General features: G+C 41.5%; 1 protein-coding gene across 1 annotated transcript in view; it reads left to right on the top strand.

Moving 5' to 3' along the window:
* The window catches only part of LOC141127346 (uncharacterized), a 182528-nt gene that overhangs the window by 108942 nt on the left and 47629 nt on the right, over positions 1–25957 (top strand). Inside the window, exons 7-17 of the mRNA XM_073613687.1 lie at positions 12203–12375; positions 13427–13453; positions 13550–13704; positions 14215–14276; positions 14414–14586; positions 15458–15493; positions 18789–18928; positions 19566–19633; positions 20679–20851; positions 22130–22147; positions 25568–25731. Of these exons, the coding sequence (XP_073469788.1) occupies positions 12203–12375; positions 13427–13453; positions 13550–13704; positions 14215–14276; positions 14414–14586; positions 15458–15493; positions 18789–18928; positions 19566–19633; positions 20679–20851; positions 22130–22147; positions 25568–25731 (1189 nt within the window). The remainder of the gene's footprint in view (positions 1–12202; positions 12376–13426; positions 13454–13549; positions 13705–14214; positions 14277–14413; positions 14587–15457; positions 15494–18788; positions 18929–19565; positions 19634–20678; positions 20852–22129; positions 22148–25567; positions 25732–25957) is intronic.

The raw sequence follows: 25957 nt of genomic DNA, 5'->3' as shown, positions 1-25957 counted from the left end.
AAATGATGCAAGCTGCAACCAATCTAATAGTGTTCTGACACCGTGACTGAAGTAAAAGATCAAGTATAAATATACTGGTGCGCTAAGATCAACCTCCCACCCTACTAATTGGATGATTGGTGAATATAAACGTGGTGAGCCGTGATACAAAACTGATATCCAGTATGTAATAAATGCTACAAAATATTTAAAAAATATATAAAAATATATAATAAATGCTACAAAATAAATATATAAAAATAAATAAATATATGCACCAAATATGGGGTTCACACAGCCCCTATATGTACAAGCTTAGCCATAAACCACATCACAAAAAATATCAAGGCAAGAAAATAATAGGAACAAATAGTAGGAACAAATTAGGCAATAGTTCCCCGCTAATTGATATGCGAGATCAGTCCTGCCAAACTGTCCGATCTTAAGCCGTTAAACTTGCTTGCTGCTCCTCTCAAATTCATAGTTTCAGTGATGATTCACATGAAGTACAATGAAAAAATGCATCATTGCGCAATGATACAAGGTGAAAGGACCAGGGATCTGTATAATAGATTGAATCCACTCTCATTTATGTAGTTACTATGGCGCTTGTATTAAAATGGTCAGAAGTTTGACACCGCTCCTCACACCGCATCTGCTGTGCTGACAATCACATTAGATGACGTCACTGGCTCCTTCTCCCGACGCATTGCATCACATGTCACGTGACTTTTTCAACTTTTTTTAGTCCTAAGTGGTTAATTTACCAATGGCTGTTGACTTTGCAAAGGAATTTTCCCTTAACTTAGTGAATGTGGTAAAAAGTCACTTTGAAAACAACACCCAATTACATGCAAGGAATATAAAAAAAAACACAATTTTTGCTTGCACATTATTGGGCGTTGGAAGTCACCAGAGAAGTCACTAAGATAGGGTAAACTTTCCTTGCAATGTGAAAAGCCTATTTGTCTTTAGTAAATCAACCCCTAAGAGTTACCCTAGATCTCTGATTAACATGCCTCCCAACTTTAGACTTTAATGCAGAGGAACAGCATGCAGAAGGAGTAATGTAGTGTGCGCATTATAATCATTCTAGAAACCGGCACAGAACATGGGACCCTTTGAGTTCAAAAAAGGCATTATAAAATATTTTCATTAATTTTCCTGCTTACATGAGTATTTTCTAAAATGTTGACCCAGATAGTAGCCTTATATATCATTAAACACAATGTTATTTTTAACAAACGATAACGAAAGTGCAGAATACGAAAACCGAAAGATCCGACATAAACAAATGCTTTATTTTCATTTTCGTTGCGACAACAGTTCGATATAGATAGGAGATTCGAAATGACGCTGACAATAACAATCTGTGTCTATCGAACCTGTGGTCAAATGTGCCTAACCTTAACTCCATTAGTCCAAGATTATTCGACATAGAAAGAAAAGATTCAACATAGAGAGAAAAGATCGCTGCTGGAATTGGGTGGGGGAAGTAAAATAAAAATAATGATGATGATGAATGTTATTGGCCGATTGTAACCAAAGAGGAGGGGCAGTAAAATAGCTAGAACTAAGTACACACGTACAGCCAACTTACTTTCACTTACGATTTGCTAGCAGAGAGAGACACACACACTGAATCATTTCAGAAGACAATTTTAGCTGGTCCATTTGTCAGAGAACCTGAATTATTTAGCAATTAAGCATAAGCACAGCAGCAAAACAATAGTGAAGCAAGCTACAGTTCAACTTAACTTTTTCATAATAATCTGCTGCTATTGTGTTAGTGTTGTGAACTTGATAGTGATACTAGTGTTGCTAGTGTTGTGATAGCCTCAGAGGCGGCCCGTGTTGTGGGGGGGGGGATTTATTATTATAGATTCTATATTATAATGCCATATCAATATCTGACACAACATCGGATGCCGCGCCCGCCATTGCACTTGGAGATTGAGAAACAACTGTGAAAGTTGGCTGACTGTTGGGGTAGAGTAGCTCATTCAACATAAATGACGAAGATTCGACAAAGCAGCGAAAAACATACAAACGTCGAATCTTTGGCTTATGGTGTCTGTCGAAAGTTCTAAGAAGATTTGACGGAGCAGCTAAACTGTACGACGCTGCAATCGCACATTTCCGGTCAAATGCATCCACCCATAGGCTATAGAAAAATTCTAATGTTGGTTGACTAGTAAAATAATTAATAAATATAATTATTACTAGTCATACAACATTAGAATTCTACTACAGCTAGCTTGTAGGCGGAAAATTCGACCGGAAATGTACACGTGCAGATTAGCTGCTCCGTCGAATCTTCTTTGAACATTCGACAGACACCATAAGCCTTCAATGACAGATTCAACCTTAATTTATTTGGATTTTCGGACGAATGCAATTTTTAACGAAAAACAAAATAAATAAAAACTAATTTCGGGGGTAACTAAATAAATTTACTTTTCAGACAAAAACTAAATTCCGAAACCAAATATTTCAGTGTGCACATGTCTAAAGTCTGCTGAGATTTTTTTAAAATTTAGTTGCATTTTAAGGGGAATAAGAGTAAAAATCTGAAAAATATGTATTTTTTTCAAGTTTCATCAGTAATATTTTAAAAACAGGTACCAATAATGTGAGGAAAACATATACATGTTATTCTGCTGCTTATTCTATTTACTGCAACATTAAACTGACATTTTTGGTACAAAGCATGTTAAAGTTATTTACAAAAGAAATAAAAGGTTTATTTTTTTTGTTTGTTTTTTTGCATTCATTTCATTTTTCTCATAATGCATCAGTGATTTATAGTTCTTACTGATTTAAAAGAAAAAATATATTCCCCAAAACTACATATTTTTAACAGTAAATCCTTAAAGATAACAATAAACATATGTGCTTTATTAAAAAAATGTTTACATAATTTAAACTAGAAACATGGAACAGGAGATTAAACGGTTAAATAGTGCTTATACAGGATGAAATGAAAGGGTTAAGTAGTAAAAAAAAGAGCTTGGTTAATTAAGAGTTAACTCCCTGTGCACACAATAAAAACTTTCCTCTGTCAGCTGCAGCTCTCTCACTCACAAATCTGTCTGACAGGGAACTCAGGAGATAAGAGATAAGCTACTATGTTACTTGTTTGTTTTGTTTTGGCTTAAAATGTTACATTGAATTCTCACTGAGATTGTCTGTCAGAGTGATCATTCAGTGAGAAAGACTTCTCACTAACTTTCAGTCATAGGATCTCACGGGCTGTGCACAGAAGCTCAGTACAAGGAGATAAGAAAAGATAAGATCGTGCAAGGCGTACAGACACATCCTGTGTACAGAGGAGGGGGATTTATAGACGTTTGTAAGATGCCCAAGGAAGGCAACTGGTTGAATTAAATTTAAAATTGTCCTGTTGCTGGCCTATTTTCTATTGCAGCCATAGTCTCTTCATTTTTGTATTAAAGCCCTTACCTGTGCTCTTTGTCTCTAGTAACCTTAGACCTAAAATTGCAATTTTAAATTGTCCTGTTGCTGGTCTGTTTTCCACTGTGCCAGAGATTGAGATTGCCAGAGGAGGAAAGTGAGGGCGAGGCAGAGTGAGGAAAGATTTCTTCCAGGGGTAAGGGCCGATCATTGAAGGAAGTAGCCATACCATTGTACCAGATGGCACTACCCCACATGTACAGGCTATGGCTATCTCCAGAGCCATTCACAAAGCTCTAAAGTCTGGGCCACATGTTACCCTGCCTGAGGCACACAGACATTACTGTGTAAAATCCATATATGTGCAGCTTTCAAAATCATTATTGTAATTCTTTGGTGTATGCATTCTATTTGCCATCATGAACCTTCTAACTTTAAGCCTGTTTAGTAAACATTATAGTTACCACAAACAACTAGAGCGCACCTGCCTAGTGCATTATCCCACAGTAGTTATTTAAAATCAACATAGACTATACTTACAAACATGGGAATTAAAAGCGCTTCTCGAGTACTCGTCTGTAACCCTGTGGTCCTTCACTTGGCACATTCCAGAGTACAGGGGACCGTACCCGACTCCTTAATAGCTGACATTTTTCGATAAGGAAACCCCTTCATCAGAGCGAAACAATACAAGGTCCTTCAACCAAATGCATACTCTCTTACACAACATGAGGACCCAAAGCACTGCCCCTTGTATGGGCAGGGACAGAGAGGAAGGGGAAGGGGAATGGGCCAGCCAACTGAGTCAAAGAGTACACATTGGCAAACCAAAAATGTTGGCTGACAACATGGCCATCAGTAACACAAAAGCCTTTGTTCACATACCTATTATCCATACTGCACATACCACAGATGTGTAGTGCCTATAATGATTTAAACTTGAATATTTTGAGGCAAACATACTAAAATGATCAAGGATTATACAAGATATTACATCTGGTCCAGCACAATGTCATTTCTGGTCCGGCGGTGTCCTCCATTTTGTAATGGTTGGACACTAGAGGCTAAAATAAAGACTTATGCCCCGTACACACGGTCGGTTTTCCAATGGAAAATGTCCGATCAGAGCGTGTTGTTGGACATTCCAACCATGTGTGGGCTCCATCGGACATTTTCCATCGGATTTTCCCACACACAAAGTTTGAGAGCAGGCTATAAAATTTTCCGACAACAAAATCCGATCGCGTCAATTCCGACCGTGTGTGGCCTGTTCCGACGCACAAAGTGCCACGCATGCTCAGAAGAAATTCCGACACGGAATAGCTTGGTCTGGTAAAATTAGCGTTCGCAATGGATACAGCACTTTCGTAACGCTGCAATGTTAAAAATGGTTTAATACAGCGCACTCTCTTCTTCTTTATAATGTGACAAGAATTAAGTAGTTTTGCTGCTCATATTCACACACACTTCTCACAAACTTTTTTTTTTTTTCTTGGGATTCCCTGAATATATTGTTATTTGTCACATCTGACATTTTTTTTTTTTTTTTTTTTTTTTTATTTAAAGCCATTTTGCTATTAGATTTCATGTTTGTATTTTTCAAAGGCTGATCTTTGTTTAATGTTATTTTTAGTTTTACTTCAGAATATTTTTGTGTGTGTTTTGTATGTCAAGTTACCACAACACCATTGATATCTTTTATTATTTAATCTCAAGGAGATTGTTTGTTGTTGGTGTCCCTTGTTAATTTCACATTGTATTTTTGAAATGTACCAGAATCCTCACAAACAAACTATCCTTTTTGAAGTAAAACACACATAGGCAAGTATAATTCAAACCAAAAATCCTTTATTAAGGGCTCAGAACCAAACAAAGAGGGAGGCAACGCTGGATAAACAGGAGAAATTAGCGAAGCCTGGGACCCCCAGGGCAGACATCAATTCTTGAACATCAAAATTGGTGGCCTGAGGAGTCCATATGTAAGGGAGGGCAGTCTGGTCCAGAAGTCCCAGAGATCCTGATAGCAGCAGATGACATCTGTGTCCCCAGGCTGTGGTACCACAAGAGGCTGCATCTTTTGGCTGACCAGACTGGATCCAGGGTCCTCACTTTCTGGTCTTCCTTCCACGCTTCCTTCCTGGCTGTGGCTCTGCTGTTGGAGATGTGGCAGGAGGAGGAGTAGGACCTGGAGGAGGAGGAGGACTAGGAGGACCTGGAGGAGAAGGAGGAGGAGGACCTGCAGGAGGAGGAGGAGGACCATGTGTGAGTTCACAAAGGTGTGTATCAGATGTAATTTGGGCCCTCATCCCCTTATTAAGAGCCTCCAATATTAAGGACTCACACATGAGTTGTTGTCCCTCCTCCATCCTCTGCATTTTACAGGCAATGATGGCAGCGAGGTCCTCCTCCATGGTGTGTGGTGCTCCCAGGGCCTCTGTAGCCCTCCAAAAGAGGCCTATGGCAGCCTCCTCTAGGGCACTCCTCCTCCTGCCACTTTCTCTTTCCAGGTGTTGGGGAGGGACCGGCATATCAGGCAGCCTGCTCGGCCCGGCCACCTCCTGGCTGAGACTTCCCTGTGTATGAAAAAGGGACATGGTTTTAGTTTTTACATCATCAATCACAATCATAAATTAGTACTCCAAACTAACATCTAGTTAACATCATTGATTGGACAACCAGCAATATTTAGAGGAATGCTATACCTGGCTCAATCTGGGCTCCTCCACATGTTGTTGCCTGGAAGGCCCAGGTTGGGCGTCAGAAGCCTCAGCTGGGGGGAAGGAAGCGTGGAAGGAAGACTGGAGAGTGATGACCTGGGTTCAGTCTGGCCTGCCAGAAAATGCAGCCTGTCATAGTACCACATCCTGGGGATATAGATGTCATCTGCTGCTCTGGATCTCTGTGAATCCTGGACTTTCTTCTCCCTTACATATGTGCTCCTCAGGCCACCAATTAGGATCTTCAAATATGTGATGTCTGCCGTGGGGATCACCTGCTTCACAATTTCCAACAATTGATCCAGCGCTGCCTTCCTCTTTGTTTGGTTCCTGTAATGTGGGTGGTTGATCTCCCACAGACAAGGCAGCTCCCTGAACATGTCAATGAATATTGCCATGAAGTCATTATCTTGAAAGATATCCATTTTCACTGCAAGACACAACACAAGACAAACCCTAATGTCAGGCCAAACTCTCCTAATCTTGTTACAATATAGGCCTCAATGTAGAAGCAGTATAGGCACAAGTATGTCTCTTACCTTCGTTCTTACGATCGGCGCCTCCAATGCTCCTTCCTCCGCTCACAGATCGTACGTAATACGCACGTGTGGTACGCTTTATACACACTGCGCATGCGTGAAACTCCGCCCGCCCCTGACGTTCTTTCTAGTCTATTCCCCGCCCCTTTTCGTTCTGCGCAGTGGGGGAAGAGCACATGGCGGATACACAGCAGGTGCGTGCTAATTACAGGAACGAGGAGGAGGAGGAGGAAAGCCCGGATCAGGACACATCCCGATCCAGAAGGAGAAGATTTAAGGCCACAAATATGTCCTTTGGGGAGATGTTGGAGATGGTGGACATCCTGAAGAAGGCCGACTATGATGGAAAGTATGGACCTTACCCCAACCCCAATATCAGAAAGGCCAAGATCATTGCAAAAGTGGTCAAAAGTATGCACCGAAATTTCGGGGTACGACGATCGAAAGATCAGCTCAGGAAGCGGTGGTTGGTCCTGAAATTAAGAGAGCCCGAGCAGTACAGAAAGATCCGGAGAGTGCTGCAAAAAAGTAAGTAGTTGTGCTGTGTTCCTATTCTTTTTGTCTTTATTACGTTCGTGCTGCTCAATATGCTTTTCTTAATTGTTGTACAGTTTAAAATGGCAATTTTAATGTTCATGGACCCATTATTCGTTCGTATCAAACATTTTTATTTCGGCCTCTAAAACACCATTGTTTAGGTCATATGCATTTTCCTACATTTTTTAGGGCCTACTTGGATGAAAAATATTTGGTTGTGTAGATGGCTTTGTTACTAGAATGAAATGCAAACTAGATTCTGTGTAAGGAGAGGACACTGAGCAGCTGTTTTCACATCTGGACACTGGAGCACTAGTGTGGGACACAAGAACACCATTTTTATTAGGGGGGGCACACAGGTGCTCCAGTGTATACTATAGGGGGGTCTCCATCTGTGAAGCTTGTACAAAACAGGTAAAGTATTGCAGGTTGACAAAGGACACTAAAAAAGCTACATCTTGGAACTCTGCTAAAATTGACAATTGTACCCCACTTCCAAGCAATGTTTCCTATTTATAGTTCTGCCATCTAATATCTGTGTTTTAATTATACCATTTTTGTTTTACATAGGGGAGAAAAGACTCGGAGGACACCCCTCATCCGAGGAGACCAGAGACCCCCCACCTCTGCAAGAAGGGGAAACACAAGCTGAGCAGGAGGAGGAAGAAGATGTGGTGGAAATTGGCACCACAACAGGTGAGTGTCTGCGACCACAGACTCAGGTAAGAGATGGATGCTGGCAGATTTTTGATTCCTGTTTTTGTTTGGTTTCTCTCTTTTTAGGTGATCGTGATGTTATGGATCGAGATCCTTTCACATCAGAAAGTGCCCAGATCCTGATCGGGGAGATCATGGGGTGTAATTTAGAATTGGAAAGCCTCAAGAAAAAAATCAATGATGTTATTCAAAAAAATAATAACATCACTGATGTTTTGGGGCGAATTTAAAACCCCACAAAATCACTTTCTTTTTTTGTGTGTTACAATCTTAAAAATTTTTGTGCGATGTTTCGAAAAGCCAAATTTGGAGGATGCACACAGTGTGCCAACATGTGCTATCTGCCATCACGGGAGATCAATGGATGCGTTTTGGGGGTGCAACCCCTTCCTCAATAATAAAGTAGCGGTGAGGAAGGGGTTGCTCCCACAAAACACGTCCCTTGATCCCCCATGATGGCAGCTAGCACATGTTGACATTCGTAAATTGGTGTGCATCTTCCAAATTTGGCTTTTCAAGGGGTGACTTCACCCCATTTGAACGCAATATCAAACACAGTTCCTAAATACTCATGTCTGATATTGCCTTCAAGTTTTACCATATGTGAACTTTGTAAGTTCAAGATTTTTGTCTTTCTTGTTGGTTTGACACAGACCTGTTTTATCGTAAATGGACATTTCTATTTTTGATAATGCCACCCAAAAATTGTTATACAACAAACATGTTGGTTTGTTTTAAAAACCTTTTCTAAATGCACATGTGATTGTGCAGGTATTAAAAAGTTTGTTAATAAAGAATGTGTGGATTATTGTCTCAACGCTACAACACTTTTGTGGTGATGTAATTGCTGTTTTCTGAGAAAATGGTGGTTATTTCCTAAGGGCAAATCCTCTTTGCACTACAAGTGCAGTTTCAGTGCAGTTTCAAGTGCACTTGTAGTATAAAAAGTGTATACGCCTTTAGTAAATAACACCCAACAGTGCTTTGTATAAGGTTACACAATCACGCCATTTTCAGGACTCCCCACATTGCTGTCAGAGTCAGCTAAAACAAACACAAGCAGTAAATGTCACCAAAGATTAGCTTTTTTTTATATTTGATAAATGCTTCACAAATTGTCTGGCATATTGATGGCCCCCCTACCCGCAAAGAACTCAAGGTATCTTAACCGGACATCACGGGCACTCAGGGAGGGCAACTCAGGACGGCCACTTTCAAGAGCCGTCAGGGTTGTATCATGTAGAATTCTGGCCTCAGGCCCAACTGAGCCAGCATAGTTGGCAGAATGTTTGCGTAAAAAGTTATGGAGAACACAGCACGCCAGGATTAGATGATTAAGTTTATACTCCGCCATATGGATGGGTGTCAGAAATAGGCGGAACCGCCTGGCCATGATTCCAAATGTGTTCTCCACCACTCTTCTGGCTCTGGCCAGCCGGTAATTAAAAACCCTCTGTTCCGGGGTGAGGGTCCTCATCGGGAATGGCCGCATAAGATGGTCCCCCAGCGCAAATGCTTCATCCGCAACGAAGACGAATGGGAGTCCTTCCACATTGTCCTCTGGAGGTGGCAAGTCCAAGCTGCCATTCTGGAGACACCTGTAGAACTCCGTCTGGGCGATGACTCCACCATCGGACATCCGGCCATTCTTCCCCACGTCCACATACAAGAAGTCGTAATTAGCCGACACCACCGCCAACATCACAATACTATTGAACCCATTATAGTTGAAATAGTACGACCCCGAGTTGGGTGGTGGGACGATGTGGACGTGTTTCCCATCAATTTCCCCTCCACAGTTAGAAAAGTCCCACCGCTGGGCAAAGTGGGAGGCCACAGTCTACCATTCCTGTGGCGTGGAAGGAAACTGTTGAGGAAAACAAAAATAAATTACTATTTTTGCACATAAACATGGCAAGCAGATTAGGCACAAACATTCTTGGCCAACCTACAGATAGCATTTAATAAGGGGAAATTAACACCAAAGTATAAGGTACACCTATCATATTCCCCCTCCCCCCCCTCTCATGGGCCATTTCTAACATTATAGGGGGGGGGAATCTTGGACAGGTAACCCTCTTCACTTCATTGAGAGACGAATGCCTAAATACAGGGTATTACTTGGAACAGCCCCTCCTTAGTTACACTATTGGCAGCCCACTGGACAGGTAAGAAGTGTCATAATACAAAGATATAAATACACACTGTACACATTTGAGGACATTTGGACATTCTGATATTACCTATCAAGATAATAATAGAATACAAAAACTTTAAACAGTACCATTGGAAAGTATACAGGCAGGCCCTTGCACTACATGCTTTGGGGAATTCATCCATAAATCTGACCAGTAAAGAGATGGGTATAGTGTGTATGGGTTTGGCAAAGTCAGCAGATAGATGATTGAGGATAGATAGAGAATTGGGATCAGCTGACTTAGCAGTTGAGGGGAGGGAGGGTTTAGAAAAATGTTTTGGGGACACTACAAAAAAAAGCCTCTGGCACTCTGCCTGAATTTAAAGCACAAATTACATTTCTAAACATTTTAGGGGGTGTTTGGGGTAAAGCACTACTATGGAGCTGATAAAATACATTGTTAAGTGACTACATGAGGTGAATATAGGGGCAGGAGAGCATGTTGGGGAGGTAAGTGAAGGCAGATATGTATGAAGGACTAAAAAAATAATTACATACAAATCCAGCATGCATGAGGACAAAGGGGACATTCTCAGCATATTACAATCATGGTAATTAGGGAATGAGGAAAGAAATACAATATCTTAGCAAACATTCAATACAATAAAATGTGATATTAAAGGATAAAAATCTTACCTTCATATACTCCTTCTGCAGGACCTGGATGATGGCAGAACAGGTCTCTGGGATGATGATCCCCAGAGCCTGGGGGGAGATGCCTGTCGAGAACTTGAGGTACTGCAGGCTTCTCCCTGTCGCCAAGTACCGCAGGGTAGCGACGAGCCTCTGCTCTGGAGTGATAGCTTGCCTCATGCAGGTATCCTGTCTGCTGATATAGGGGGTCAGCGAAGCCAGCAGACGGTGAAATACGGGGTCTGTCATCCTGAGAAAGTTCCTTAAATCATCAGGATTATTCTCACGGATCTCACGGAGCAAAGGCATATGAGAGAACTGGTCACGCTGAAGCAACCAATTCTTGGTCCATGAACTCCTCCCCACCCTGTTCATGGACTGGACTTGTGTCAAGGTCAGGACCCCAACACCAAGCCCCCGCACAGCACGAACTCTACGAGGAGTACGTATACGAAACATGGCTAGAAAATGGTCGGCTGCTCAGAACGAAGTAACAGAATGCACTGAAGAACAGCAAGGCCTGTGAAGAGCGACCTGAAAAACAGTAACGAACGAACAAGAACACAATGACTAATTAATGTCACGTGGAACTTGCTTGCACGCACTGAAGAGCAGATACAAACCCACAAGCACAAACTGAACGGCAGAAAACGATCTGAAAGCCACGAGTCTGAAAAAGCGCAAATCGTCTCTCACCAAACTTTTACTAACACGAGATTAGCAAAAGGAGCCCAAAGGGTGCCGCGCTTGGTTCTGAACTGGCTTTTTCTAGTCTCGTCGTACGTGGTTGACGTCACCGCGTTGTTGGCGAATGGAAATTCCAACAACTTTGTGCGACCGTGTGTACACAAAACAAGTTTGAGCCAACATCTGTCGGTAAAAATCCTAGGATTTTGTTGTCGGAATGCCCGAACAAAGTCCGACCGTGTGTACGGGGCATTAGAGATCATTCAGTCTGACCATTCACCTGAGAACCTATTCTGTTAAGAATATATTTCAGTTTAATAGTTCTTAGATATGGTGGCTACATTTGGGTTTTTTTAAGTCTAAGTACTGTACAAAAAAATGCATGTGAATCCAGTTAGAAATCACTTGTCCTTGTATCTTCATGTACATTGAAATTACAAAACTACTCATCTTGTCATGGAGATAAGGAGATTTGTAGCCCAAATCAGGAGAGCAGTCTACGTTGACAGCTCTGTTGAGTTTGCTGATACTAGAATCTCTGAGAAACACAAAGATGTTGGTGGGTGATCATCCTAGCTTGTATCTACATATCCTTTAAAATAAAGAAAAAAACTGATCCCATACTGCTTGTCCATACAAGAATTTGTAGTCACAAGTAAGACAAACATAATATGTTGAGTTTTCACTTCATATACACATTCTAACATGTTCTGACCTTTTTTTGTTTGTCTATGTATTTTAAAGCACATAGCTTATTTCATTTTTCTGTACTGTGTTTGCAGCCCTGGAATGGTGCCTGAATCTTTCAGGATTGATTGTGTGTGCTCATACGTTAACAGCACAGTAGGCCAGAAATTTACCAAGCAATCGGTTTATAAGGAAGTCTACACCCTCACAAATGGAGTAAATAACTTGGCCAAATACCCCTTGGACAATTCCAGCCTATATATTGATGGTAATGTGTGTTATAATTATAAATGATAAAAATGCTCAGACATTTCATGCAAGTAACGTAAACGGATCTTTGTACAATTTTTTTTTTAATTAAAATATATTATACTTACCTGCTCTGTGCAGTGGTTTTGCACAGAGCAGCCGAACCACCTCTTCTGCCCCCCCCCCCTGCTGGCACTCCAGGATCCTCCTCTTCTCTGTGTGCACCCATAGCAAGCTGCTTGTTATGGGGGCACAGGTGCAGGCTCGCTCCTGAGCAATGCTGTCTGTGTCCATTGACTCACAGAGCACAGGTCAGTCCAGCCCCTGATCCCTCCTCACACTATTTGATTGACAGCAGCAAGAGCAAACAACGTCTGGTGTTGCCCGAGTCCCTGTGAGAAGAAGAAGAGGGGGAGAGAAGACTGCAGTGGGGCAAAGTGCTGGGTCACAGACAGGCTTAGGTAAGGGTTTGGTGGGGTGGAGTCATTAGTTAGTGGGGTGTTTTTACTTTAATCCAGGGAATGCATTAAGGTAAAAAACAGCCAGCCGTTAGAACCACTTTAGCGTTTATAGAAAGAGTGGGTGTAGAGGAGCTCTTAAAAGCTGTTGAATCCCACCTGTACCAGGCTGTATTTGTCAGCTTTATAGAGTGCTGTCCATGATCCTACTAAGATGCTTTGCATTACAACTCATACATACAACCAGATCCACAGCCACACAGAAAGTCTGCTGTTTGTAGGGTTTAATGAACCCTATTAGAAAAATAGGGGCTAGTAATGAGCACACATTCATGAAACACTTTGAAAGGCTAAGCTATACCTCTAATACATTAAATATGTTGAATAAGGCTATTAAATATTGCAAAGACCAAGGATCTCAAATTAAAATAGTGGTTTAAAAACTTCCTTTTCTGACCTGTCTAACTACTTGTTTTGTCAAGTAATTCATTCTCAAATACACTGTGAAGGGCATTTAACTTTTGTAAGATCCCTTAGAATGACTAATATAGGGGTCTCTTCAAGTAATGTTAACTGAACTTATAAAATTAAAAGCCCTATTCTTTCTTTCAGGTTACAATAAATACACAGTCCCAGCCAGTAAGTAGACATTTTTGGTAGGAATCAAAGGTAAAATACTCAACTGTGCCTAGGATGTACTTATTGCTCATCTGTTTTCTTCTTGATAAATTTTAGCCATTATGCCAACGGTACGCTTGCCAACAACAGCATACCCTCCAGACTCCACTGTTACAGTGAACTTCACTTCGACTAATTTGAAATATGTCCAAGAATTTACAAACCCAGCATCTTCCAAATACATTAACACCCAAACGATCATGACTGCATTGGTATGTAAACAATTCAAAACTCCAGTACATCGCTACATTAAGAGTGTAAAAGATCTTTTGTAATATGTGTTATTGCATCAGTGGGCCTTAAAGTCCAACTCAAACCAAACTTTCTTTTAACCTTGAACAGAGAGGCAAAATGTTTGAATTTCTGATTTTTCACTGTCTGTGGCTTCCTAGTGATTATTTTATCCCTGTGACACCAGGAGAAGAACTGAGGTCACCAGGACACAAAGCCACTCAATTCTCACGCTACAAATTAAACTGTTTTTATTGTTGCCTCTTTCCCCATTATATAGAATTTACTTCACTTTCTGTACCTCTGACCCCCTGTCACCAGGATAGGAAGTAAGTTTAATTCTCTACAGTGGAAACAAAGACAGCAATACAAAAGCTAGAAGAGGTTCTAACCATCTCCAACTCTCCCTATTCCAAAACAACAAAAAAAAGAGGAACTAAATATGACATTTTTTATTTAATTTGTAAAAATCCTCCAAATTTGTCTTTTAGCTGGCTGCTTTAATGAAGAACACCAGTCTCAAAATGTCTTTCTCTTCCTGCCAACTAATAAGGTAAGGATGAAAATGGCCATAAACAATTGCATAATAAGTTCATTTTTTGGTTAGAAAGATGTTTAAGTTGAATGTCCCTTATAACTGTGTGAACTTAACTAATCATCACTTTTTCAATGATTTAAATTGATATACAGTTTGGAAAACAGTGACGGTGACACCAAAATCAATGCCAACTGTTACTACCGCAGCAAGTTATTAACCACTCCATTTAATACAGCGGCTTTTTACAAGGAACTGAAAAATCAGACTTATAATGTGACAAAGTTAGCAATCTACACCCTGAATCCTAACAGCCTTTATATCAATGGTAAAATGTCTTTATTTTTATTCTTCTTATTATTATTATTTCTTATCTATCAATTACAAGTGCCAAATTTGTGTGTTTCTGTCACATAAATAATTTTTCGTTAAGTGACAAATTCAGTTTACAAATTGGTTTTTAACCAACAACCAAGAGTAAACGTTTACTGCTTATATGGGCTTTGCTTGCCTGTAGGCAATATAGTCTTTACTTTAATATAGTAGGAAAGAACAATATTAAGCTGCATGCCTCCGATGCATAACGCTCCTACAACTTTAAGAGCAAGTGAACAGAAACACACCACAGGATATTTTTCTCTGGAATATTTTGCCCGCTAGTGGAGCCTAACTATGGAAGAATTAAGCCTCCTTTTTTTTTCCTACTGGCTTATTGAATCTAAGGAAGTGTATAATAAACTTTGCATACAGGAAAAAGAACTGCTGCTCCAGGTGTATAAAGATAAGGCTGATTGGAGTATCTTGCAGAGTGCTAGCCCCGGCCCACCTCCGTGGGAAACTTGGAAAGAAGAAAGAAGTGGCTGCACATCCAGAACTTCCGATTGCCTTTTATTTTGCTATACAAAGATATCACCAGAGACACCAAACTGTGGTCACGTAGAATACACGTGACCACAGTTTGGTGTCTCTGGTGTTATCTTTGTGAAGCAAAATAAAAGGCAATCGGAAGTTCTGGATGTGCAGCCATTTCTTTCTTCTTTCCTAATAAACTTTGCACCTATGGCTGGTTTTGTAGAGAAGCTTAACGGCACCAGAAGGGGATTTCTGAATATTTTAACATACTGTAATTGCATGTTGCTGGAGTTATGCTGTGGTTATCTCCAAAGGCTAACATTTTTATTGTCTTTTTTCTTGCTTAGGTTATAATGAGCAAGCGTCAGTGTCTCTGGTTCCAAGTAAGCTATTAAAAAAAATTGATTTATAGTCAACATATACAGTACAATTACAAACTACAGGTGTTTCACCAGGCCTGCAGAAACACCACTCAGCGCCAGGTCACTATGCTGATACAAAATACAGATAAGTGTAAACAGATATTAATGAACATTCAAAAGTGCATAAATGTGAATAAACATCACTTTGCAGCTTTATAAATATTCAAAACCATTCATAAATGCATATATAAGGTTAGAATCCACTTTGCGGTTATGCAGAGAGGAAACCAGGGAAAAGGAAGAGCAGCTGTCTCAAACAAAATACGTAAATATGAACACTGTGTTAGAAAATAATCCAAAATTAGACTAAATCGTCACACTAGACAGCGCTAATGTTGAGCAATTACCAGCTAAAACATGTGGCCAACAACACATGCAAAGGAAAATCCTATAACAGAAAGTCCCTTAGGAGAAAGTCCCTTAAACAGGGCAGTGATGTAAAGTTCAGGGTGTAGTTCAAAAATATTAATCAGGTGATCATGAAAACATTCTTCAGCATGCACCTTCCACCGATCACTAGGAAATCCACCCGCTGCGAGCACTCTCCCCCTAGGGGGTTAAACTCACCAGAATTGGGGAGTAATAGAGCATTCAGAATAAAAATCTTTGCCAGCAACTTGTTGTTAACATCACTTCATGAAGGGTCACGGATTTCCAGGGCTCATAATAAGTCAAAAAACGGAAAGAAAAGTGCACATAGCGTAATCCCGTTTATTGACTGTATTGACTCTGTTGAAGTCAGGATATGACGAAACGCATCAGTGCGTGGCTTACGCGACGTAGGAAGTGACGTGTGCGCTCCACCTGAGCCAACTGCACAACCAGGAAGTGACCATCGTCTCCTGTGTAGCGGCGCTGACGTCTCATGGTGAAGTTTACACAATCTCACTACCTGCCTGCTTGAATGATTGCTCTTTTTTAAGCTAATTGATGTACGTATATTTATTGAAGGGGGGTTGCTGTTTTTATATGTGGAAGGGTATACAGTCAATAAACGGGATTACGCTATGTGCACTTTTCTTTCCATTTTTTGACTTATTATGAGCCCTGGAAATCCGTGACCCTTCATGAAGTGATGTTAACAACAAGTTGCTGGCAAAGATTTTTATTCTGAATGCTCTATTACTCCCCAATTCTGGTGAGTTTAACCCCCTAGGGGGAGAGTGCTCGCACCGGGTGGATTTCCTAGTGATCGGTGGAAGGTGCATGCTGAGGAATGTTTTCATGATCACCTGATTAATATTTTTGAACTACACCCTGAACTTTACATCACTGCCCTGTTTAAGGGACTTTCTCCTAAGGGACTTTCTGTTATAGGATTTTCCTTTGCATGTGTTGTTGGCCACATGTTTTAGCTGGTAATTGCTCAACATTAGCGCTGTCTAGTGTGATGATTTAGTCTAATTTTGGATTATTTTCTAACACAGTGTTCATATATACAGAACAATATAGTTAGTTAAAAATACAGATACAGCAATATGATCTAAAGCCAGGTACTCACTTACTGAAAATTGGCTGGTTCAGCAGGCACCGGCCGACTTTCGGACCGTGTGTACTCTTCTCTGTTGAACAGAAGCTGGTCATACGATTGGCTTCTGTTGAATAGTCCTGCTGAAAAACCAGCATGCTTTCAGTACTTGCAACCAATGGCTGCAAGCGCTGATTAGTGTATTCTGGCAGGGGGGGGGGGGGTTGTACCCTGTCAGAATTCAATAGCACAGTAGGAGAGCTCCCCGCATTAACATTGTTTCTGTTGATGCAGGGATCTATCAGGTTTTATTTTTATTCAATCTGCTGTTTGAGCAAAATAAAAATTATACATGTATATCCAGTTAAAAGTCTATAGGGTGGGTGTAGAGGGTCTCAGAACAGCTGTTGAATTCCACTTAGCTGCATCAGGCTGTATTTTTCAGTTTTATTGAGTGCTATGCTATCCTACTAAGATGCTTTGCAATACAATTCATAAAAACAACCAGGCACACAGCCACACAGAGAGACCGCTATTTGTTGGGTTTAATGAACCCTATAAGTAAAGTAGGAGCCACTATTGAGCATGCATTGATCAAGCCCTTTAAAAGGCTAAGCTATACCTCTAATACATCAAATTTGTAGAACAAGACAACTAATTATTACAAAGGCAAAGGTTCTCAAATAAAATACTGTGTCCAACTATTTATAATCTCTAGTAAATCAGACATTAAGATAAGACCTTTTGACCACTTGCTGTCCGGCAGAACACTTTTCAGCCGGCAAAACACTTTCTTGTAAAAGCAATCCTAGTGGCTAACTAGCCGCTGGATTGTTCTTACAAGCGGTGGGAGGGGGTCCCCCCTCCCACCGCCTTCCTGGGCTTTCCCGTCCCACCGGGGAACCCAGGACTGCAGCCGGCAATTCTGCCAGCTGACCATAGAGCTGATTGGGAACAGGAATGGGTCTAATAGACCCCAGATGTCTCAGTAGAGAAGACCTGTCACTGCCTATTGTTATCACAAGGGATGTTTACAGTCCTTGTGATAACAATAAAAGTAATCAAAAAATATTTAAAAGTACAGAGTAAAAATAAAAAAAATAAAAAAATAAATAAAAAAATAGATGAAAATAAATAAAATAAGAACTATAAAGCACCCTCATTCCCTGTTGCTCGCACACGTTGGTCCAACTTTGTACGAAACAGCGATTGCATCGCACATGTGAGGTATCACTGTGAACGTCAGATCAAGAGGAATAATTCTAGCACCAGACCTCCTGTGTAAATCTAAAGTGGTAACATGTAAAGACTTTTAAAACATTGCTTATGAATAGTATAATTTATGTAATTTGTCGACGTTCCATTGACTTGTGCAGTTTTAAAGCATGACATGTTTGGTATCTCTTTACTCAGTGTAACATCATCTTTTAAAGTCTATGAAAAAATTGGGTATTATATTGTTTTTTTGTGCATTTTCCCCCAAAAAATTTGCATTTGAAAAACCACTGTGCAAATACTGTGTGACATAAAAACACCACCATTTTATTCTCTAGGGCCTCTGCTTGGAGGTTCTAAGTAATTTTCTAGCAAAAAAAAATACTGCTCTTTACATGTATGTGAGAAGTGTCAGAAAAAGGCCTGGTTTTCAAGTAGTTAAAGATATTCTGCAACATTAACAGCCAGTTCTCTAAAATTGGCGCTTCTTATTATGTTGTGCTTTTTTGCTCAAAAATTATTTATACTCTACTTTGGAGCATTGTGTGATGTTGATTTATTTGTTTTTTTCAGCTAAAAATCCAACCACGCAATTGACAGCAGTTAATTCTTTTACTGTAAATATTACTATAACTAATCTCCCATACACCTCTAATATGGGGACACCGAACACATCCATATTCAACAGCACTCAGCTTATAATGAATACTGTGGTAAGTATGGATTATGAATTCACAGCTTTTATGAAAGTCTGTAAACATGAAGCAAGATCATAGTTTTTTTTTTTTTTTTTTTTTTACAGGTAAAATATATTTTTTTGCCTCTCCCCCTATAGGGATGAGGTTCAGGAGTATATGGTTTGTGTATCTGACGAAATTATGTCATTGTCATTGTGGCCATAAAGCATTGCCTGGCCTTTGAACCTAGGTCAGCTTGCATAGGAGGGTAAATGCCCTCATTCTAAAAGGGTGGGTTCCCAGCAGCCATATTGACAACATGCTTTAGCTGTGACAGACAAAACTTAGGCCATGACCACACACAGAGCAAAATTCTTTCCTGCAACCACGGGTTTGTGTACAATCCTTTACCTATTAGCCTAGAACAAAGCCCTTACTGTTTTTTCCACATTTAGCTCCCATTGATTTCAATAGAGGTTGGATTCAGCACCTGAATTTCAGTAACTCAACCCGCGTACGCTTGGCTTATCACTACATAAGAGTCACTGATAAGAATTTTTATATTAAGATGATCAAAGGTTAAAAAATGGCTTCTCTTTAAAATGTTTAAAAATATTAACTGTGCCTTGGTTGTTTTAATCATCTTTAAGAATATGTTGTTTGTCTTTTCCAGATAAATTCTGTTGTGAACCAAACCACTCTGAAATTTTTTTCTCCAGTATGTCAGACCATAAGATTTAGGTAAGTAATTAATAGTGTGTGTGCAGTATGCTTACTATAGTCAAGCTTTTAGTTTTGCCATGGGCTTCTGTGCATGGCACTTAGTTATTGAATTTGATTTCTGTTAAATTAGCTTTTACATTTTCTACACATTAAAGAGGAACTTCAGTAAGTCCATTAAAGCTGAACTCTAGGCAGAAATATTAGCATGTCATACTTTAGTGCAATATGCTGATTGTTTCTCTCCCCACTGTGTAATCTCTGAGAAATCCAGGGAGCATTGTTTGAATTATAGCTTGAATTCCTCTGACATCTGTTTTGTAAGACCGATGGCCACTATGCATCCCCTGCTCAATTATACGTACATATTTACATCTCTGCTCACTGTAGTAGGTAGACTCAGGAGTCTAAGACTCCTGATCTGACACTTCCACTGTGGATACCAGATACAGCCCTCAGTGCCAACTCCACCCTCCATTTCTCCTTCAGTTCACTGCACACGTTGGCCCTCATTTCATGCATTTCCCATTGCATTATGGGAAATGCACTCCTCTTTCCCGGCTCGGATATGATGTGCAGCAAGAAAGACAGTTCTCTTTTCAAAAGGATGTTATGACATCACTGAGATGGAAAATCTTGGATTACAAAAAAAGTAAAACAGAGCTTAGGGAGAGAGATCTGCAATTGCAAAGACAGCTACATTCTGGAATTCAGCCTTAACAAATAAAACAACTAAAAGTCAGCAGCTACAAACACTGTAGCTGCTGACCTTTAAAAACCAGCTGCTCTCCAGTCCATGGATTCCAGTGATGTCTTTTCACAGCTGATTCCTCCCATCACACCACCATCTTGGTTTTGGGAGCCATTTGTGACTTCATGATAAACCACAGCCAGCTCCCCAATGCACGTTTGTCCCGGTTACATAAAATGTGAAACTGCAGCCCCCCCACTTGAACAGATTAGATTGGAAAAGTGGTGTTTCTGCATATTGAGAGTTATCATACTACATCTTAATAAATCAAAATAAATACGTGGGAATAATATATTTTACATTTTGCTTTTACAGCCCAGCTAATGGAGCAAGTGCCACCAAAGTGGATGCCATCTGCACTTATGTCAACAGTTCTGGAGCACCTAGATTTGATCAAGTCGCTTTTTTCAAAGAACTAGCAAACAAAACAAATGGTGTCACCAGCCTAGAGATATATTCCCTGGATCCCAACGGTCTTTATGTCAATGGTAATTTGCAATCTCTTCTTTAAAATGTGTGTTACCTTAACTTTAAACTACCTGGTAAAATATGTATACCAATGTATAATTACATTGTTTATTAATTATCTTCAGACGACATGCACCACCCCCCCCGCGCCCAAAAAAAAAATATCTGTCAACCTTCTATAATTATTTGACTAGTGTAAATTTTCTGATCTTTCTGACATACAGTATGTTTGCTACTGAGCGCGATTTTATAAATCCACCCTATAAGACAATATCCACTTACCAAGTCTGATAATCTTAATGGGCCATTTCACTTAGAATAGTTTCCTTAATGGGCCATGTCACTTATGTCACTTAGATTTAGGGCTTGAAGGCAGTTAGAGTTTCTTTTCATTAGAATGTCCCCTTACTGAATCCTTACAAATGTTCTAATGAGATTTTCTGGTTGGCTATCTGGGAAATATGTCTGATATTATATTACAATAAAGCAACCATTTTTTTTAAACTATTCTACTAAAAATGTGGCTTTAAAGCGGTGTTCCGTCTGGGGACAAATACTGTAGCTGCTAATTTTTAATATATGGACACTTACCTGTCCAGGGAACCCCTGATGTAGGCACCCCAGCTGATTTTTGGATCAGCAGTTGGGTGCTGCCACCGCCATTCGTCGTAAGGGAAACTGGCAGTGAAGCCTTTAGGCTTCACAGCCGGGTTCCTACTGCGCATGTGCGAAGCACGATGCACTTTCTAACTGGCCGGTGGCGGAGGAAGGAGGAGGGGGCAGAACTTCTGAGGGACGGCGCTGTGGAGTTGTCTCCCGAAAGTGGGGAAGGGTACCTGTCAAAAGCAGTACCTGCTCCCCCCTGAAAGGTGCCAAATGTGACACTGGAGGGGGGGAGGAAGCAGATAAGTGGAGCTTCCACTTTTGGGTGGAACTCCACTTTAATACACTTTACAGATGGGTCAATTTGATCAACCACCCCCACCCCTTCCTCCCTTTTAAATTGCCAGGCATTAAATGTTCTCACTGCTGCTGTCTAAAAATTTCTGACAAAACTGAAATTTTCCGCAAGCACTGGACCCAGCTATTGAGTGTGTTAGCAATCGCCACCTTGACACATGCACTTAGGATTGTCATTTTTTTCCCATGGCTTAGCTCAGAACAAGCCCAACATAGCTACTTACCATCAGAATATAAGCACAGCTTTTTGATTGTTTTTTTTTTTGTCTAAATTGCAATTTGAACATTTGTTTTGTCAGAATAAAAGACCAAACTCATATTTTTGCTTTCTCATACAGGATACAGTGAAGCAGCATGTAAGTAGTGGTCCAATTTATTTTAAAATTGATACTGTTTGCTTTGGCCTTGCCAATGACCTCTTTCATTTAGCCAAAGATTTAACTTATATATCATAGACATATTTATGGTTTAGGGAGAAAAGTGCAATGAACACTTCCCTATCTAGACGTAAAAGATAAGCGAATGTGTTTTGGTTTGGTTCATGGGGCATTCATTGAACCCATTGCAAAGTCTAAAAATTGCAGACTTAAATCTGAACCCTGTTGAAGTCTATGGGCAGAGAAAATCATGAAAAGCATTTGTGGCTATTTATAAGGCTGATAAGCAAGTGATTGTTGAACAAAAAGGCATGAAGAACTGGAAACCAGCACGTGAGCATGTACCAATGCAAATTATGTTTTTAAAATTACCAAAGACCAGAGCTAGAAGGGGCTGTTAATGGTGGCAGTCCAGCAGAGGTTGCAGAAGCTGGTAATGGTGGCAGACCCAGAGAAGTGGATAAACCTGGTAATGGTGAAAGGCCAGGAGACATGGCAGGAGCTGGTAAAATTTGAAGTGCAGAAGAGGTGGGAGGAGCTGTTAATTGTGGCAGTCCTGCAGAGGTGGTGGGAGCTGTTAATGGAATATAAGGTATCATTTTTTTGTGCTGGATTTCAAGGAATTCCTCAGTAATATCAGCTTCAGGGGTTTGCTAATGCCTCGTACACACGAGCGGACTTTCCAGCAGATTTGGTCCGACGGTCTTTCCGGCGGACTACCTGAACGGACGGACTTGCCTACACACGACCGGACTTTCCGGCAGGCTAGGTCCGCCCGTCTTTCCGACGGACTTTCGCCAGAGTTACGGTGGACTTTCAGAATGAACGGACTTGCCCACACATGGACAAGTCCGTTCATTTTGAACCTGACTCGGGTACGACGGGACTAGAAAAGGAAGTGAATCTCGCCACTTTTATCGGCGAGATTGACACCTTGCGAGCCCCGTCGCGGGGCATACCAGGCCCTTAAGTCTGGTATGGATTTTAAAGGGAACCCCCTACGCCGAAAAAACGGCGTGGGGTCCCCCCCTAGAATCCATACCAGACCCCGATCCCAGCACGCAGCCCGGCCGGTCAGGAAAGGGGGTGGGGAACCGTACCACCCTCCTGAACCGTACCAGGCCGCATGCCCTCAACATGGGGGGTGGGTGCTTTGGGGGAGGGGGCGCCCTGCGGGGCCCCCCCTCCCCCACAAAACACCTTGTCCCCATGTTGATGAGGACAAGGACCTCTTCCCGACAACCCTGGCCGTTGGCTGTAGGGGTCTGTGGGCGGGGGGCTTATCGGAATCCGGGAGCCCCTTTAATACGAGGGCCCCCAGATCCCGGCCCCCCACCCTATGTGAATGAGTATGGGGTACATGGTACCCCTACGCATTTACCTAGGGAAAAAGTGTCAATAATAAAACACACTACACAGGTTTCTAAAGTAATTTATTAGACAGCTCCGGGGGGGTCTTCTTCCGGCTTCGGGGGTCTTCTTCCGACTTCGGGGGTCCCTCCGGTTCCTCTTCTCCCGGCGTCCGGTTGGTTCTTCTCCGCTCTCTCTGGCCTCTTCGCCCGGTGTTCTAGTTCTTCTGCCGGCTCCTCCGCTATCTTCATGCCGCTCTTTTGCCAGCGGAGGCCTGGACTTCTGGCTTCTTGGCTTCTGGGCTTCTTCTCTTCTTCTCTTCTTCCGATGTTGACACAACGGTCTCTCAGGCTGGAATGCTCTCTGAGCGCTCCGATGTGATTTATATAGGCGGAGACCCCGCCCCCTTATGCCGTCACAGTCCCTGGGCATGCTGGGACTGTGACGTTTTAGGGGGCGTGGTCACTGGGTGATGTTGACCACGCCCCCCTAAACCGTCATAGTCCCCCCATGCCCAGGGACTGTGATGGCATAAGGGGGTGGGGTCTCTGCCTATATAAGTCACATCGGAAGAAGACCCCCCCGAAGCTGTCTAATAAATTACTTTAAAAACCTGTGTAGTGTGTTTTATTATTGACACTTTTTCCCTAGGTAAATGGGTAGAGGTACCATGTACCCCATGCTCATTCACATAGGGTGGGGGCCAGGATCTGGGGGCCCTCTTATTAAAGGGGGCTCCCTGATTCCGATAAGTCCCCCACCCGCAGACCCCGACAACCAATGGCCAGGGTTGTCATGAAGAGGCCCTTGTCCTCATCAACATGGGGACAAGGTGCTTTGTGGTGGGGGGGCCTGCAGGACGTCCCCTCCCCAAAGCACCCACCCCCCATGTTGAGGGCATGCGGCCTGGTACGGTTCAGGAGGGTGGGGGCGCTCGCTCGTCCCCCCCTTTCCTGACCGGCCGGGCTGCGTGCTCGGATCGGGGTCTGGTATGGATTTTAGGGGGGACCCCACGCCGTTTTTTTGGTGTAGGGGGTTCCCTTTAAAATCCATACCAGACTTAAGGGCCTGGTATGCCCCGCGCTCGCCGCAATAGGAAAATGTGTTTTTCCTATTGCAGCGAGCGCGAGATGCAATACCCTGCCCTTGCGTTGTATCTGGTCCGTCGGACCAGCATACAGACGAACGAGATGAACGGGCTTTCCGTCGGGAACTAAGTCCGGCGGACTAAGATTTGAAACATGCTTCAAATCTAGGTACGGTGGACTTTTGGGAAAAAAAGTCCGCTGGAGCCTACACACGATCGGATTGTGCGGCGGACTCTGGTCCGCCGGACCAAGTATATGGGAAAGTCCGCCCGTGTGTAAGCGGCATAACCATTGATACCATCCATAACCATACCAACCACATAACCATTGATAACCATTGATATCTCGGTCAAAAAATGGCAGTTACCTACCTGCCACTGTGATAAAGTACAGGCCACAGTCTCAGAGAATAGGGGTTGACTCCACCATCTGGAATAGGAGCAGCTGTAAAGCCAGGAGTTTTTCCAAACTGACATACAGATGCTTGGCATGGGGTTGATTAGGGGACATTTTGCCTTTCACCCCAGTAACTGCAGAGGAGACACTTGCCTAGTATAGTATGGAGTTTGGGGACTCCCCATGCCGTTTAAAAGATCTGTCATGTAGTGTTTGTAATATTTTTGATTGTCACTTTTGCTCAACTGCATTGTACTGGTGGGCAACTTCACTCGCAAAGTTTAAGACATCTCTCAAATATGTTATTTAAAAGATTTGTGATGCTCAAAGTTAAGCCAGCTTAAAGTAATAACAGGGTTGCATACCCTAGAAATGTTGTTAGCCACCTTGTTCTTAACCTGAAAAAGTTGTTAGCCATTTTTTTCTGTAAAAAGTTTCTGTAGTTCTAAAATTACTTTACATTACTGCATATAGCATGAAAGAAGATGTGCAGAACTTTGCCCTACTACATTTTAACAGATTTATTGTAACCTGAACTCACAATTTTACTTCATTATATTATTAGCTGTGGAGTCCCCCATTGAGGCAGCCACCCAAGTCCCAGTAGACGCAGCCAGTTCTGAAGAAATCACACTCAATGTTACTATACTTAACCTGGCTTATACTTCTGACCTTGCTTCCAAAAATTCTTTAAAGTACAACTCTACATCTACCAATGTGCTGTACTTGGTAAGTACTTACACTTTTTTTTTTATATGTCCATGATTTTTAATAAACGATATACAAATAGAAGAATTTGTATACTTTGGTGCAGTCTATAAATACTGTTATAACAATTAAAGCGAGGGAATCCTACCTGCATATTGTATTTTTAAACTGTATTTTATTTTACTTAAAATACACATATGTTTTAATTTCTAAATATCATTGGGCAGGTGCAGATGTAGGCTCATTT

Source organism: Aquarana catesbeiana, linkage group LG01 (assembly GCF_042186555.1).
Source record: "Aquarana catesbeiana isolate 2022-GZ linkage group LG01, ASM4218655v1, whole genome shotgun sequence".
NCBI classification, from domain to species: Eukaryota; Metazoa; Chordata; class Amphibia; order Anura; family Ranidae; genus Aquarana; species Aquarana catesbeiana.
Note: the sequence above shows the minus strand (reverse complement) of the source record. Positions and strands in the feature narration are given on the sequence as shown.